Genomic DNA, 15961 nt, shown 5'->3' with positions numbered 1-15961 from the left:
TGGCAGCTGCAGGGCGCTATCTGAAAGGCGCAGTCTTGGGCTGTAGCGCATGGCTTCCAGTTTTCAGCTGCCAAGACTTGCGTTACGCATTTCTGGCAATGATGCACTGTTCACCCTGAGCCACGGCTTTATCTTGATGGCGAACCTCTTGCTGTGGTGGAGACGCATCAGTTTTTGGAATTGGTTTTCGATACTCGGTTGACTTGGGTGCCTCATATTCAGCAGCTTAAACAAACATGCTGGCAGCATCTTAACGTTCTTCATTGCTTGGGTCACACCAGCTGGGGTGCCAATCGGTCTACCCCTCTATGGCTGTACCTAGTGTTAATTCAGTCCCGTCTAGATTATGGGAGCCTGGCTTACAGTTCGGGATCCCCTTCCGCATTGCGGTTGCTGGACCCCATCCTTCACAGTGGGATCCAACTCGCCACCGGAGCTTTCTGGACAAGCCCTGTCAACAGCATACTTGTGGAGGCAGGTGTCCCTCCATTGTGGTTCCGGTGCCAACGATTACTGGCCGCTTATGCTACACACATTTGTAGCTTGCCCGGGCATCCCAATTATGATCTCCTGTTCCCTTAGTCGGTCGTCCGTCTTCCGGCACGGCAGCCCCGGTCAGGGTGTACGATCGCAGTTCATGTCAGAGCTCTTCTATCTGGGCTTGAGGTTTTCCCTCTTCCACCTCTTTTCTGGGCCCCTCTGCGTATACCCCCATGGTGTGTGCAACGCCCATGCCTTCGGCTCAATTTGGGACAGGGCCTGAAGGACTCAGTCCCTCCTGAGGCCCTCCGCCGCCGCTTTCTTTCAATCCTTGCCACATTTCAAGTCTCTGACATTGTCTATACTGGTGGTTTGATGGCTGCTGGCCGTGTCGGTTATGCTCTTACTCTAGGGGATCATTATGAACAACACTCGTTGCCGGCTGGCTGCAGTGTTTTCACTGCCAAGATGGTCGCCATCTCTCGCGCCCTAGAGTATATCTGCTGCTGTTGAGGTGAGTCCTTCGTTATCTGTAGTGACTCGCTGAGCAGGTTACGAGCTATCGACCAGTGTTTCCCTCACTCTCATTTGGTGATGGCTATCCAGGAGTCCCTCCATACTCTTGCTTGTTGTGGCCGCTCTGTGGTCTTTGGATCTTACACTGTTGCATAGAGTTCTGTACAATATCATTACCTGGACTAGGTGGAGACTGACTCCTAATCTGTGACATTGTTTTGGATACCTTATTTCAAAGCAAAGATGCTGTTTCTCATATCCTCAATATGTCATGAAGCTGAGAGACACTTGCATTATCATCAGACTTTGTCTACGAGTGTTCTAAGAGATTTTGGGATTGCAACCAGATCATGCTGACATCTTGCCACAATATTTGAGCTAGCAACCACCCAGCATTCCTCAGCTGAGTGTCCACCCCTGGAGACTGCTGGTTCATGGTGTTGGCTGTACAGCAAAAATTGGCGAAGAAACGCATGCACATTGGCAGCCGTCACAGGAGCATCCTCTATCAAAGTCCACACCCTCTGTAAATACCATTCCATGTGTGATGCGCAGGCATGTGTGTGAAGGCAAAACTACGTGAACTATATGCCTGCCCTCTGTCAGAATGCACGCTCGCATCACTAAAAGCAAACATCAGGTGTTGCCAGATGTGTCATTATGAATCAAGTGTTTTCTCTCAGAAGAAATTAGAGAGATCACCGAGTCCCAAGCCTTGTCCAGTTCAAAGCCATAGTCATGATTTATAAGATTTTGTGCTAGTCATACTTCTACAGATTCTTTAATTACTGAATCCCAAAAAGACCTCTCTGGGGCCAAGTTTTTGTGGCACCATAATCCCTGGAGTGTCCTGTGATAATACAATGCTTAGTTATGGCTGACTTCATGGGCTGTGAAAGGCGAGCGAGGCGCTCATATTCAGTGCAAAGCAAAGGCTTGAACTTCACCCCTATGCCGAGAGCCCCACCTCTGACTGATTTTATTAGTGCAGTTGAGGAAGCTGTTAGACCTCTTCCTAGTGATGCTGCATGAGAAATAAGACATGAAACTTGTTGTGCACTCATGAAAGCTCCACCTCAAAAGAGCTACATTTCTGCCATGGAAAGAGCCGCACTACGAAAACTATGATAAGATCCTTACACGGAGGTCTTACCAGTGGATAAGGGAAATGCCTCCGTGCTGTTGCCATGTGAGGTCTATGAACGGAAGATTTGTAACTTGGTGAATGAAACAATGTATTGGAAGATTGACATAGACCCCACAGGGAAAGTGGAAAGGAAAACATCAGCTCTACTCAATTCTTCTTCTGTTCCATAAGAAGTGACCAAAATATTTAATACCTCATAGTTCTGTGCTACCCAGGTTATACGGTCTTCTGAAGATTCATAGAAAAGAGGTTCCATTACGGCTGATCATCATTAATATCGATGCCCCCATGTATAATTTGCCGATACAATTCACGTCTCTACTGAGATCTTTTGTGGAGAAGTGCGCACATTGTGTTTACAGCTCTGCAGACTTTATCAACAGACTGAAGTCACTCCAACTCAGTGAAACTGACTTAAAAGTGAGCTTCAGTGTCTTCTCATTTTCAATAAGGTTCATCTTATTGACTTTGTCACTCTTCAGCAAGAAGTTCACGGCCGATGTAACAACACTTTCATCATGTCCTTTCCTCGACATACTTTTTATTTAGCAAAGAATATTTTGAGCCAACTGATGATGTTGCCGTGGGCTGTCCTCTCACCCCTCTGGTAAGAAACTTTATGGAAAACTTTGAGGAATCAGCACTTAATTCAGCAGAACTTAAACCAAGAGTCTTCTGGCGATATGTAGGTGACACTTTCGAGGTGTGACCCCATGGTGAAGAAAAACTCTCACACTTCTTGCGACACCTGTATTCAAACCACAAGGACACCCAGTTTTGATGCAAATAGAGGAGGATGGTTGCTTACTGTTTTTGGACATTCTGGTTCTTGGAGAGTGGGTAGGTCACTAGAGCATTCTGTCTACCATAAGCACACACATATGGACCTCTATCTGCAAGCATAGACCTGCCATCACCTTTCGCTAACTACTGGTTCATGTTGTTTCTGATGGAGGGAGCATTACAAAGGAGCTAGAACACTACAGTTGGTGTTCAAAGGTAATGGTTACTCTCCACATCAGATTAGTACAGCACTAAGGAGGAAGAAACGTGACCACCACCAACATCAAGAAGATAAGCAGCTGTTAAAGTCCAGAGTGTTCCTTTCAGACGTCGGCAACCTCTTGTCTAAAGTAGGCAATACCTTATGTTTGTTTTTGGCAACACGAACGTGCATTCAGACAGAGGGTAGACATGTAGTTTCACCTTTACGCATGCGCCTGCACATGACAGATGGAACAGTATTTGCAATGGGCGCGGATTTCGATAGAGGACGCACATGTAACAGGCGCCAATTTGCATGCATTTCTGTGCCAATTTTTGCTGTAATGCCCAACATCGTGAACCATCAGCCTCCATTGACAGACACTCACCTGAAGATGGCTGGACAGTTGCCAGCTGAAATATTGTGGCAAGAAGTCAATATGATCTGGCAACAATCCCAAAATCTCATAGAACATTCAGTATGCTGGGAAAACTTCCAAGAATCACTTGGCTATGGATATTTGTGAAATCTGAACACTAATATTGGAAAACCCTGGGCCACTTGTGCAAATGAAATGGGTGAAAACAGACACAGACACACACACACACACACACACACACACACAGAGAGAGAGAGAGAGAGAGAGAGAGAGAGAGAGAGAATATGAATGACAACAGCTGTCTCTGCCATAGACCATGTCAGTACTATGAGCTGTATTCCTCTGCCTGTTACTGTGTGCTATAACTGTGATTATTTTATTCTTTTCTTGTCACGTTTTGATGTTTTCGCTATCTTTGTGTCACTTTTTACTTCTTTGTATAAATTTCTTCTGGTGCTGTCATTTCATTACGGAGCTCCCTTTTGTATTACCCCACTGTGTTGTTCTGGAACTGAGATCTATCCAAATTTACTGATGAATTTGTCATCATTGGTATGATTTCCTCTAACTTTTTCCTCTCTCCCTCTCTGTGATTCTGAAGGCTTTCTGCTTCTGAAAAATATTGTTGGTATTTGTTTCTCTTAGCACTTTAAAATATTTATTTTTGTGTTATTGAGTATATGTCATGTCTTATATGGAAGAGGCAGAACTTAATTTTTTATTGTTCTTTTTGTATTGTCAGGTGGATGCAGCACTGGGGGCAGAGGAAATGGTGCAACAGCTTGTAGATGCAAAGATGAATCTCGAAGAAAAGGTAAAGGAACTACAGGAAGCAGTTGCTGACTTGGAAGAGTTACAGGACATGAATGAACAATTGCAAGAAAACAGCAGGGAAGTGGAAGTAGAACTGAGAGAAGAACTGGACTTAGCTCGTGCTGCAACTCGAGAGGTTTGTTCATATTAACAGAAATTAAACATTTAATTTCAAACATGAAAATTTAAGCCGGAACAAATGCTGTTTGTCTAAAATTTGCAGATTTGTCAAGCACAGAAACAATGCAGTATTTTTACTGGCGAGTAAACACAAAATATTGCTATTAATGTGTGTCTTATAATACTTAAGATGGTTTAAACTGTTGCTCTATACTTGGTGTCACCATATGTAAACATAGATTATTGATTGTCTTGAAATCCTCTGAATGTTTAGAAGATAAGATCTGGAATTAATATGTACTATTACATAATTTCATTTTTGAAATCACTGTTATTCATTCTTACAAGCTAGGTACTCGCATTCTGTATACCAGTAAAAGTATCATTATAATAGTATTACTTCTTTGAATTTCAGGCCATTCGAGAAAAAGAGGCTGCATTTGAAACAATTGCTGATCGTGAACAAACGATAATTAAATTCAGGGAACTTGTAAAACGACAGCATGAACAGTGCGTGGAATTACAACAAAGACTGGAACGTGAATCCAGCAAACCTGTAACAGCAATGCCTGAAATTCTTGACTTTAAGGTATGGAAACTAATTTTATTCTATTTCAAAAGCCTCCTGTAAGCACTTCATAATGGTTCTCCAATTTCTGTTTTCTTTCTATAAAAAATAATAAATTTCTGATCTGCATCTTCTGCCACATGTTTGTAGAACTGTACCACTTCATACTGTCTGTCAGGACTGCTTTGGAAAAGTGAGGGAAATGTAGGAATTTCTATGTGAAATGCATGTGCAGTGTTTAACTGCTGCTGTGAACAATTTTCCAGAGACTTAATATTTTTTTTTTTTTTTTTTTTTTTTTTTTTTTTTTTTTTTTTTTTTTTTTTTTTTTTTTACATCTTGCTCTTTGAAATGCATACTTAGAATAGCAGTGCTGATGAAAGCCATTTCTGAACCTATTCAGTTCTAGGGCAGGTAGACATGCTGCCAGTCATGGACTATTGAAAGTAGTCCAAAATTCTTGTGGAAACTTTTAAATGTGTTTGCTTTTCCACACTTACAAATGAAAACAAGAACCTAAATGAATATAAGGCAGTCTACAGTATACACATGACAGTCATTTTGTTTAACTTATCAGAAAGGACAGTGCTAATGAGTTTAAAATAATTGAGTATCATGATAATTTAATGTGTGAGGAGGAGATATCAGTGCTGGTACTAATCTTCCTCATGGCGACAGAATAAACTCTTTAAAAGATAATCACCACAAAACCAGTTCCAGGAACTACTGCAAAATCTTGGGGAAACAACAGCGGCAGTGGCAACAGCAGCAGCAATGACAACAACAACAACGGTAGTATGAGCCTTTTAATCTGATACTGAAAAATGAAGATGGAAGAATGGCACACACTAACAAGGAAAATGCTGAAAATGTGGCAAAAGCATGTAATAAACTTCTGAATTGCAAAGAACCAGAAGGACTCTCATCAATCGTAATGAATACACCAATAGAGACAAAACCTAACAAATTAGATCTTCCAATTTTCCAAGAAGTAGAAAAAGCACTTGAAGAACAAAAAAGTTATAATACATTTAGAGAAGATTTGGTTTTTGTTGAAGTGTCGAAATGTTCAAGTGACACAGTCAAGACCTTACACATGGCTCTAACAAAACTTCTCCAAACATTGGATCACAGTCATCATCATCCATTACACAAGAAGGGGGACAAGCAGTCTGGACAACTACAGGAGAATCTTTCTGTTAGACTTACGTACAAGACTTTTTCCAAGATCCTACTGGGAAGAATTGACGAACAACTACAGGGCTATTACAAATGATTGAAACGATTTCATAAATTCACTGTAGCTCCATTCATTGACATATGGTCACAACACACTACAGATACGTAGAAAAACTCATAAAGTTTTGTTCCGCTGAAACCGCACTTCATGTTTCTGCCGCCAGAGCGCTCGAGAGCGCAGTGAGACAAAATGGCGACAGGAGCCGAGAAAGCGTATGTCGTGCTTGAAATGCACTCACATCAGTCAGTCATAACAGTTCAACGACACTTCAGGACGAAGTTCAACAAAGATCCACCAACTGCTAACTCCATTCGGCGATGGTATGTGCAGTTTAAAGCTTCTGGATGCCTCTGTAAGGGGAAATCAACGGGTCGGCCTGCAGTGTGCGAAGAAACCGTTGAACGCGTGCGGGCAAGTTTGATGTGTAGCCCGCGGAAGTAGACGAATAAAGCAAGCAGGGAGCTAAACGTACCACAGCCGACGGTTTGGAAAATCTTACGGAAAAGGCTAAAGCAGAAGCCTCACCGTTTACAATTGCTACAAGCCCTGACACCCGATGACAAAGTCAAACGCTTTGAATTTTCGGCGCGGTGGAGATCATGATCAGCAATTCATGTCATGGCCTCCACGCTCTCCCGACTTAACCCCATGCAATTTCTTTCTGTGGGGTTATGTGAAAGATTCAGTGTTTAAACCTCCTCTACCAAGAAACGTGCCAGAACTGCGAGCTTGCATCAACGATGCTTTCGAACTCATTGATGGGGACATGCTGCGCCGAGTGTGGGAGGAACTTGATTATCGGCTTGATGTCTGCCGAATCGCTAAAGGGGCACATATCGAACATTTGTGAATGCCTAAAAAAACTTTGAGTTTTTGTATGTGTGTGCAAAGCATTGTGAAAATATCTCAAATAATAAAGTTATTGTAGAGCTGTGAAATCGCTTCAATCATTTGTAATAACCCTGTAGATGAGGAGTGAGGGGAATATCAGGGAGGTTTCAGATGACAGAGAGCCTGTGCAGAGCAGATCATTAGTTTAAAATTGATTATGACATACTATAGGAAACAGAACAAACCTCTGGCAATAACATTTGTAGAGTTTAAGAAGAGATATGACTGCTACCATAGATGTTAACTATTAAAAATTTTAAGGAATCCAGGGCTCTATCCAAAACTTAATAAACTAATGGCACTTACTCTAACGAACATCAAATTGAAAGTAAAGTTTCGAGGTGAAATTTCTGAACCACTTCTGCTCACAGGCTTAAGACAAAGTGACTTCCTATCCCCATTACTGTTTAACTGTACATTGGGATACATAATGAGAGAATAACGGATGGATAACCCAAAGGATGTAAGAATTGGAAGTGTGAAAAATGATGTAAGTTTAAATTGATTGCGATTTGCTGATCTTGCTCTCCTAGCCAGCAACATTCCACAAATAGGACAAGAAGACACAGACTAAAAGAAATAGCACAGAAAATTGGCCATAGAATAACATATGAAAAAAGAGATCATGCCAACTGATCCATCACTTGCAAACAAAATCACAGTTAAAAAAACCTGTTGATAAACTTAAACAGTTAGGTGAAATCATTACATAAAATCAAAATGAGAAACCAACATGGCAAAATAGGAAACAAAACTTAACAAGGAGAATTAAGTTACCAAACCATATACAACAATAAAGCATATCTGTACCTGCAAAATTAAAACATTATAAAACAGTTACACAACCAGAAATGACACATACAGTGGAAACCATCTTCAGAACAACTAATACAGCAGAAATTGACATAATACTAAAGTCAGGAAGAAGAATTATTAGGTCACACGTAAATAAACAGTAACAAATAAATGGGCATTACAGAATAGCTTCAAATGAAACTGTATTTTAAAAATGGAACCAGTAATGAGCATGATCAGGAAGAAACACATCTTATTTTTTGGACATGAGATGAACACACCAGAAAACAGAACTGATTAGAAAATCACAGAAAAATTGTGGAGTAGTGTAGAGCAACAGTAAATGAATCAGAGAAATTAAGGAAGATATAAGAGAACTCTTAATTATGGTAGATGACTGAAAACAAAACAGACAAAACCAGAAAACTGCAAGACACACAAACCAGACTGAAAACAGATATCAATAAAAGGACTACAGGAAGTGTGATCTAAGATGAAGAAAGAATTAAAATATATGAAAGAAGGAAGATCCAGGATGGAATGTATCAATACCAGAGAAGAAAAGTTGCTACTCATCATATAGCAGAAATGCTGAGTCGTGAAAGGCACAAAAAAAGATTCACACTATCATAGCTTTCGGCCATTAAGGCCTTTGTCAGCAGTAGACACACATACACAGGGGCGCGCGCACGCACGCACGCACGCACGCACGCACACACACACACACACACACACACACACACACACACACACACACACACACAAAATGCGACTTGCACACACGTCTGCAGTCACAGAGAGCTGAAGCTTTATTGTACCTTTTTGTATCAGGGTTTCTCAAAATTTTAGTATTTATATTACCTGTCTCAATTTGGGTTGATTTATAAATAATTTATAGTTAATGTATCATAATCATTATTAAACCTGATTCACACGATTGACATATGGTTTCCGCCTAGCAACATGGGCATTGTAAACGGCACTACTTATCGTTGTTCACACATCTCGGTGTCTGACATCATATCTCCTGAACTGCTGTCTCACAATGATGTAATTTTACAGGTATACTCAGTGATATATGTCGATACCGTTTGCCAGTGGTATATGTTGATACTGTCTGGAAACTGTTACAAATAGAGTGGGTAATAAAGAAGTAATAATTTAAAACATCATGCATGATGCTGACATTTGACTGTATGAACAGCAAAAATGTAGTAGGCAGTTAACTTCTTTCCTTTGATCATTTTGTGGAGGGTGTCAGGGATAAAAAGATTTGTAAAGTTTAGAAATTAAATATGAAATTTATTGGAATGTAGTCCAGGTGTTTGTGCACCATCAGTTACACTGCCTTGAAACAAAGTAAGTTTCTAACAGTAACGTCAGATTACACTTGTTTGTTGAGTAGATTATGATGACATTTTAAATTTTCAAATTTGGTCATTAATCATGTGAGATAATGAATACCACATTTAGGTTACCTCTGGAAGCTAATATATAGACAACCTGCAACTGGTACTGGGTTCTGGGATAGCAGTTTAGTATACAAATTTTGGCCACTGTTTCAAGTGGGTGAAACATTGTGTACAAAACATGATGATGTGGCCACAAAGCTGGAAAATTTGTAATGAAGATGAGACTGTATGTAGAAGCTTACACTCACACATATGTTGCTGTGTCTAAAAATGATTTTCAGAGTAGAAATATTAGAATTTATGTTCTCAATGGTAGCTACTGCTTCTTAAGTGACAATACCTTAATAAAATGTGACTATTTCGCCCTCCCCTATGCTATCTCTGCTATCTTCAAATACTGACAGGCACTGCACTTGGGATATTGCCACATTTTGACAAACCTTCAGAGTCTGCTGCAGTTAATTTTCATTTTATATGAATGACGCAATAGCCTGTTGCTATTTTGATGATGACGAGGCCAATGGACAACATTATAGTGTGCTGAGTTACTTTCCTGTCCAGTGATAAGATTGGTTGATTGTGCAGTGCTGTGGTGGTCAGACTGGGTGAATCTGAGATGCCTGTAGTCTAACTTCAAATTTGCTGAACATGTGCAGATTGAAAGCTACTGTTAGTCAATGCAGTCTTGGTTAACCAAGACTGCTAATTGAGTGTGTTGAAATTCCAAATCATCTGGTGCACACTCATTTGGTTTTATCTGATCAGTCGTGATTTAGCAGCTGCTTTCTCCTGAGATTTGCCCAGTCTCCTCAGCTGCTTATCTTACCTTCTCATACTGTTTGTTCCACACTGCTTTATATTCATAATTGATTGATTAGTATGCACCATCCCTGTATGATTTGCAATTTGTTGGTTGTGTACTGTTTCTTTCAGTATACGTTTTGTGTCACTGTGTCCCCACTGCAAAGCTTAACCCTACACACCCTTCTGTCTAGGTCTCTTAGTATAATATTCTTGTATAAGTAACTGCTGTGTTTAACATGTGTACATATTAGAAGTCTATAAGTTTTCGTGAAATCTATGAGCTGCTGAGGACCAAAGTGGTGTAAGTAAAAAACATTTTAGCTTTTGAGCTGTAAAACTCTGTTTACTCACAGTGCACAGAAAATTGTTGTGGAGAAGTGGTATGGCAGTAACTGCCACTGGAGCCACTTGGGAGCTCCAAATGCATTCTTCCTTTCATGCCAGAGTGAAGCTCATGTGTGGGAATAGTGGTATAAGACAAGTGTCAAGGCCACGTGGTCTTGTTTTGTGTTTTTATTTACACTCAAGTCAAAAAGGCATCTTAACAGCACTAGTATGTATTAGCATTGTTTCCTTTCTTTAGATTTCTAATATCCAGATGTTATTAAAGCAGAAATTATCTTTATAGGGAAGTTTGCACTCAGTGTCAAAGTCTAGGTTAAAGTGTGCGCGAATCAAACAGTGATGTCCCACATTAAATACATAAACCACAAAACTCACCCCTCTCAACAATGCTGTGGAACCTGTCACTCAGGCAGAAAGGAAAGACATGATGACATTCCTCCTGTACATCCCTCTGGTGTACCACACTTTCTTCAACCAGTTGACAACTGCAAGTTCGGCTCAGGAATTTGACCTGGACATGGTGATCCTTTGGCAGAGGAAGATGATGTGGACAGTGAAATCAGTAAACAGGCATGCTCCATTATAAAGCCTCTTGAAATAACAGAATGACAATAATTACATTTTGAGAAATTTAGACATTTAGAAACAACAAGTTAGTAATAATCCATACATGAATGCACTGCTGTACTATTAGACAGTTTCATTAGGTAGCATTCTAGTAATTAACAACAATAATGAATTATTTTAACCCCATTTGACCTTTGGAGAGAAGAGAACCACTTGTATGAATATCAAGAGCTCAGATGGCAACCCAGTTCTAAGCAAAGAAGGGAAGGCAGAAAGGTGGAAGGAGTATATAGAGCGTCTACACAAGGGAGATGTACTTGAGGACAATATTATGGAAATGGAAGAGGATGTAGATGAAGATGAAATGGGAGATAAGATACTGCTTGAAGAGTTTGACAGAGCACTGAAAGACCTGAGTCGAATCAAGGCCCCGGGAGTAGACAACATTCCATTAGAACTACTGACAGTCTTGGGAGAGCCAGTCCTGACAAAACTCTACCATCTGGTGAGCAAGATGTATGAGACAGGCGAAATACCCTCAGACTTCAAGAAGAATATAATAATACCAATCCCAAAGAAAGCAGGTGTTGACAGATGTGAAAATTACCGAACAATCAGTTTAATAAGCCACAGCTGCAAAATACTAACACGAATTCTTTACAGACGAATGGAAAAACTAGTAGAAGCCGACCTCGGGGAAGATCAGTTTGGATTCCGTAGAAATACTGGAACACGTGAGGCAATACTGACCTTACGACTTATCTTAGAAGAAAGATTAAGGAAAGGCAAACCTACGTTTCTAGCATTTGTAGACTTAGAGAAAGCTTTTGACAATGTTGATTGGAATACTCTCTTTCAAATTCTGAAGGTGGCAGGGGTAAAATACAGGGAGCAAAAGGCTATTTACAATTTGTACAGAAACCAGATGGCAGTTATAAGAGTCGAGGGACATGAAAGGGAAGCAATGGTTGGGAAGGGAGTAAGACAGGGTTGTAGCCTCTCCCCGGTGTTATTCAATCTGTATATTGAGCAAGCAGTAAAGGAAACAAAAGAAAAATTTGGAGTAGGTATTAAAATCCATGGAGAAGAAATAAAAACTTTGAGGTTCGCCGATGACGTTGTTATTCTGTCAGAGACAGCAAAGGACTTGGAAGAGCAGTTGAACGGAATGGACAGTGTTTTGAAGGGAGGATATAAGATGAACATCAACAAAAGCAAAACGAGTATAATGGAATGTAGTCGAATTAAGTCGGGTGATATTGAGAGTATTAGATTAGGAAATAAGACACTTAAAATAGTAAAGGAGTTTTGCTATTTGGGGAGCAAAATAACTGATGATGGTCGAAGTAGAGAGGATATAAAATGTAGACTGGCAATGGCAAGGAAAGCGTTTCTGAAGAAGAGAAATTTGTTAACTTCGAGTATAGATTTAAGTGTCAGGAAGTCATTTCTGAAAGTATTTGTATGGAGTGTAGCCATGTATGGAAGTGAAACATGGACGGTAAATAGTTTGGACAAGAAGAGAATAGAAGCTTTCGAAATGTGGTGCTACAGAAGAATGCTGAAGATAAGGTGGGTAGATCACGTAACTAATGAGGAGGTATTGAATAGGATTGGGGAGAAGAGAAGCTTGTGGCACAACTTGACCAGTAGAAGGGATCGGTTGGTCGGACATGTTCTGAGGCATCAAGGGATCACCAATTTAGTATTGGAGGGCAGTGTGGAGGGTAAAAATCGTAGGGGGAGACCAAGAGATGAATACACTAAGCAGATTCAGAAGGATGTAGGTTGCAGTAGGTACTGGGAGATGAAGAAGCTTGCACAGGATAGAGTAGCATGGAGAGCTGCATCAAACCAGTCTCAGGACTGAAGACCACAACAACAACAACAACCCCATTTGTGAGAGAAAAGTGCATAATGGGAGCAATAAGCATTGACTCACATTTACTGTATAACTTTATGTTTATGGTTTATAAATAAGTTGCAATTATGGAGATTAAAAGACAGCATATTCCTTCTCAAGTATTCAACTTCAGCAAAACCTCTATAAGAAAGGTGGTAAAACTCTTAATTTATACCACTGTGCCTTTCACTATGGGTAAATTTCTGAAGGGAAAAGTGGTACTCCAACTTTTAGGGACTATAAAAAGGAATTTAAGGTACAAATAACTAAGATGTCTGTAGCAAATATAATTATAATATTTCATTTGTACATTTCATCAAATGAATCATGAATTATTGTAAAGCATGAATTTACATTAAACAAGATGCAAAACCTTTCATTCCTCATAAGTGGTAAAAATGGAGTTATACCACTTTGGCTCTCAGCAGTTCATGTGTGTTAATTGTTTGTAATTATCTTATTCCCGACATTCAAATCTGTTGTGAAATTGGTAACATGATGGTAGCTAAAAGTTCACTTTAGTTCCAGCACTGTTTCTAATATGCAGTCTGATTAGTTCTATCTGTCAGTTTTGTATAATGTTTAACTTACAATTTTTTGTTTACTGTTTAATTATAGTTTGTTTCCAAGGTTAATGCCACTGAGAAGGTTTTCCGTTATCAATTATAGTTTATATTCGCTGGAATGGTTTACCTGTGCACTATTTTTTTGACAACAATCATTTATTGTATGATTAAAAAAAGTCACGTTCCTCCCAGCCTGCCACAAGCCTTTTGATTTGATGCTCCTTTGACAGTCTGATTGTCAGTTGTGCTACATATGATATTAATTGGCTTCTCATTTAACTTCGAGGTGGGTGGGTCCCTGTTCTTGACATTCTCATAAAAAGGAAAGAAAAAAATACTTGAGGTGGTCTTTGGGAAACAAATCTGGGACCTCCGTGTCAGTAGTCACTGGTGCTAATTGCTAGACTGTAGAGTCTAATAACCTTGTTAGCCAAAAGTGATAAACATCAAAACAAACATTTGCAGTTCATTTTTTACTCATTATTTAATATGAGAATGTTCTTCCCTTTAATTACAGAGTAATTATCGAATTCCAGACACTGACAGGTATTGGTTACAAAGAGAGGAAACCATATATCTTTTTCCATTAAGTTTTGTGAAATGTATAGTCCTGCCAAGTCATTAAAGTTTTATGTCACTAGGATGTTTTAATTTATACCAGGAAAGACAATTACATTTGCATCATTTATTTTTTTGTTATTTTCTGATGGTTTTGTTCACAGAAAATGTTTACAGAGACAAAAGCTCATACGAAAGCAATTGATCTGGAACTTCGTCAGATGGATGTTCAACAGTCAAGTCAGCATGTCAAATATCTCGCTGCATACATGCCCGATACATTCATGAATCGAGGAGGTAATATGAGTAAAGGGTCTATACATATTTATACAACTAAAAATGTTAGATACATAAGAAGAAAAATTAAATGAAAACATTGCCATTTGCTGTTACAGCATTTACATATACTAACAACATTTCACCCAGAGAAATATAAGCTATATATTTTAACTCCTGCTCCTACTATGAATAGAATGGAAAGAAATATTAATGTATCGTACCAAAATACAGCCAAATATGGGACAATAAGTTGTAGAGTACAGATGTACATGTACTTAGTGGTTCAGTAAGTCACCTCTTCCCAGCATTCCACTTTCTATTTAGAATCTAAGAGCTAGGGTCTGTTCTGCATTATTGTATTTAATGTAATGCAGGATAAGATTTTTCTCACACAATTCAGAATTTTATACAAGGAAATAGAGTGTAATTTGTATGTTTTACATTTTGAGTAATAAAGTAGAAGAGCTTCTTGTCTGTTTGGAAAATTTATAGAGCTCTGAAAACATCTTGTGCCTGTCTGAACACCATGTAACCCCAGGGTTAGATAAACAACATGAATAAGATTACAGTGTGATTGGATGGATAAAACACTCACTCACCAAGCAGCAACAGCAGAAAACACACACACACACACACACACACACACACACACACACACACACACACACACACAAAGAAAAGGTTATAATTAGGCAAGCTTTTGGAGTCAGTGGCTCCTCCTTCAGGCAGAAGGGGTGCAGGGAAAGGAAGAGGGCTGAAGGAAAAGGACTGGAGAGGTCTAGAAAAGGGGATAGATTTCGGAAAGGTTGCCAAGAAACAAAGGTTAGGGGAGACTTACCTAGTGGGATGAGAAGGAAAGACTGATTGTTGGGGACTGTGACAGACAAGATTTGAAAACCTGAGAGTGTAAAGGTGCATATTACCTCTTCCACCTTTAAGCTCTCAGATTTTCAAATCTCATCTGGTGCAGTCCACAACAATCAGTCTTTCCTTCTCATCCCATCCAGTAAGTGTCCTCTAACCTGCAGTTCTGGGTGACTTTTCCAAAATCTACCCTATTTCTGAGACCTCTCCAGTGCTTTACCGTCTTCCTTTCTCTTCAGCCCTCCTGCCTGAAGAAGAAGCCACTGGCTCTGAAAGCTTGCCTAATTATAACCTTCTTTTATGTCTGTGTTCTGCTGCCACTTGGTGAGTAGATTTTTTTATCTATCAAATTACATTATATTGTCAAACAGATTTTTTTGTTATTATGTAAAAGATTGCACTATTGCAGTTAACTCATGCAGAAACAACATGGGAGGAGGAGGAGTAGTAGTAGTAGTAGTTACATATATTAAGACAGAACACAAATTCAAAAACATTGAGACAAGCAGATTTTGTTGTGATCAGCGCACAGAAGTATGTGCTTGTGAATAAATGCTCAAAAATAGTCCACTCTTAATAGAAACTGCATACAGATCCGCACTGGGAAACTTTCAGCTATTTATGAGGAATCTGGATTCCTTACTGTGCTATCTGTCACGCAGCAGCAAGCAGTTTACTGTGACATCAGTGTAGATATTCTAAGGGATTCTGATAGGAAAAATGATCTGG

At 39.5% G+C, this 15961-nt stretch overlaps 1 protein-coding gene across 5 annotated transcripts in view; it reads left to right on the top strand.

The window, feature by feature from the left end:
- LOC124788020 (dynactin subunit 1) overlaps positions 1–15961 on the top strand; it is a 162658-nt gene that overhangs the window by 99171 nt on the left and 47526 nt on the right. For all 5 annotated transcript variants that reach the window (XM_047255080.1, XM_047255079.1, XM_047255081.1 and 2 more), the window contains 3 exons: positions 4250–4456; positions 4856–5029; positions 14254–14386. In XM_047255080.1, the coding sequence (XP_047111036.1) occupies positions 4250–4456; positions 4856–5029; positions 14254–14386 (514 nt within the window). The remainder of the gene's footprint in view (positions 1–4249; positions 4457–4855; positions 5030–14253; positions 14387–15961) is intronic.

This window comes from Schistocerca piceifrons, chromosome 3, assembly GCF_021461385.2.
Source record: "Schistocerca piceifrons isolate TAMUIC-IGC-003096 chromosome 3, iqSchPice1.1, whole genome shotgun sequence".
In the NCBI taxonomy this organism is placed as follows: Eukaryota; Metazoa; Arthropoda; class Insecta; order Orthoptera; family Acrididae; genus Schistocerca; species Schistocerca piceifrons.
This window is presented reverse-complemented; position numbering and strand designations above follow the sequence as displayed.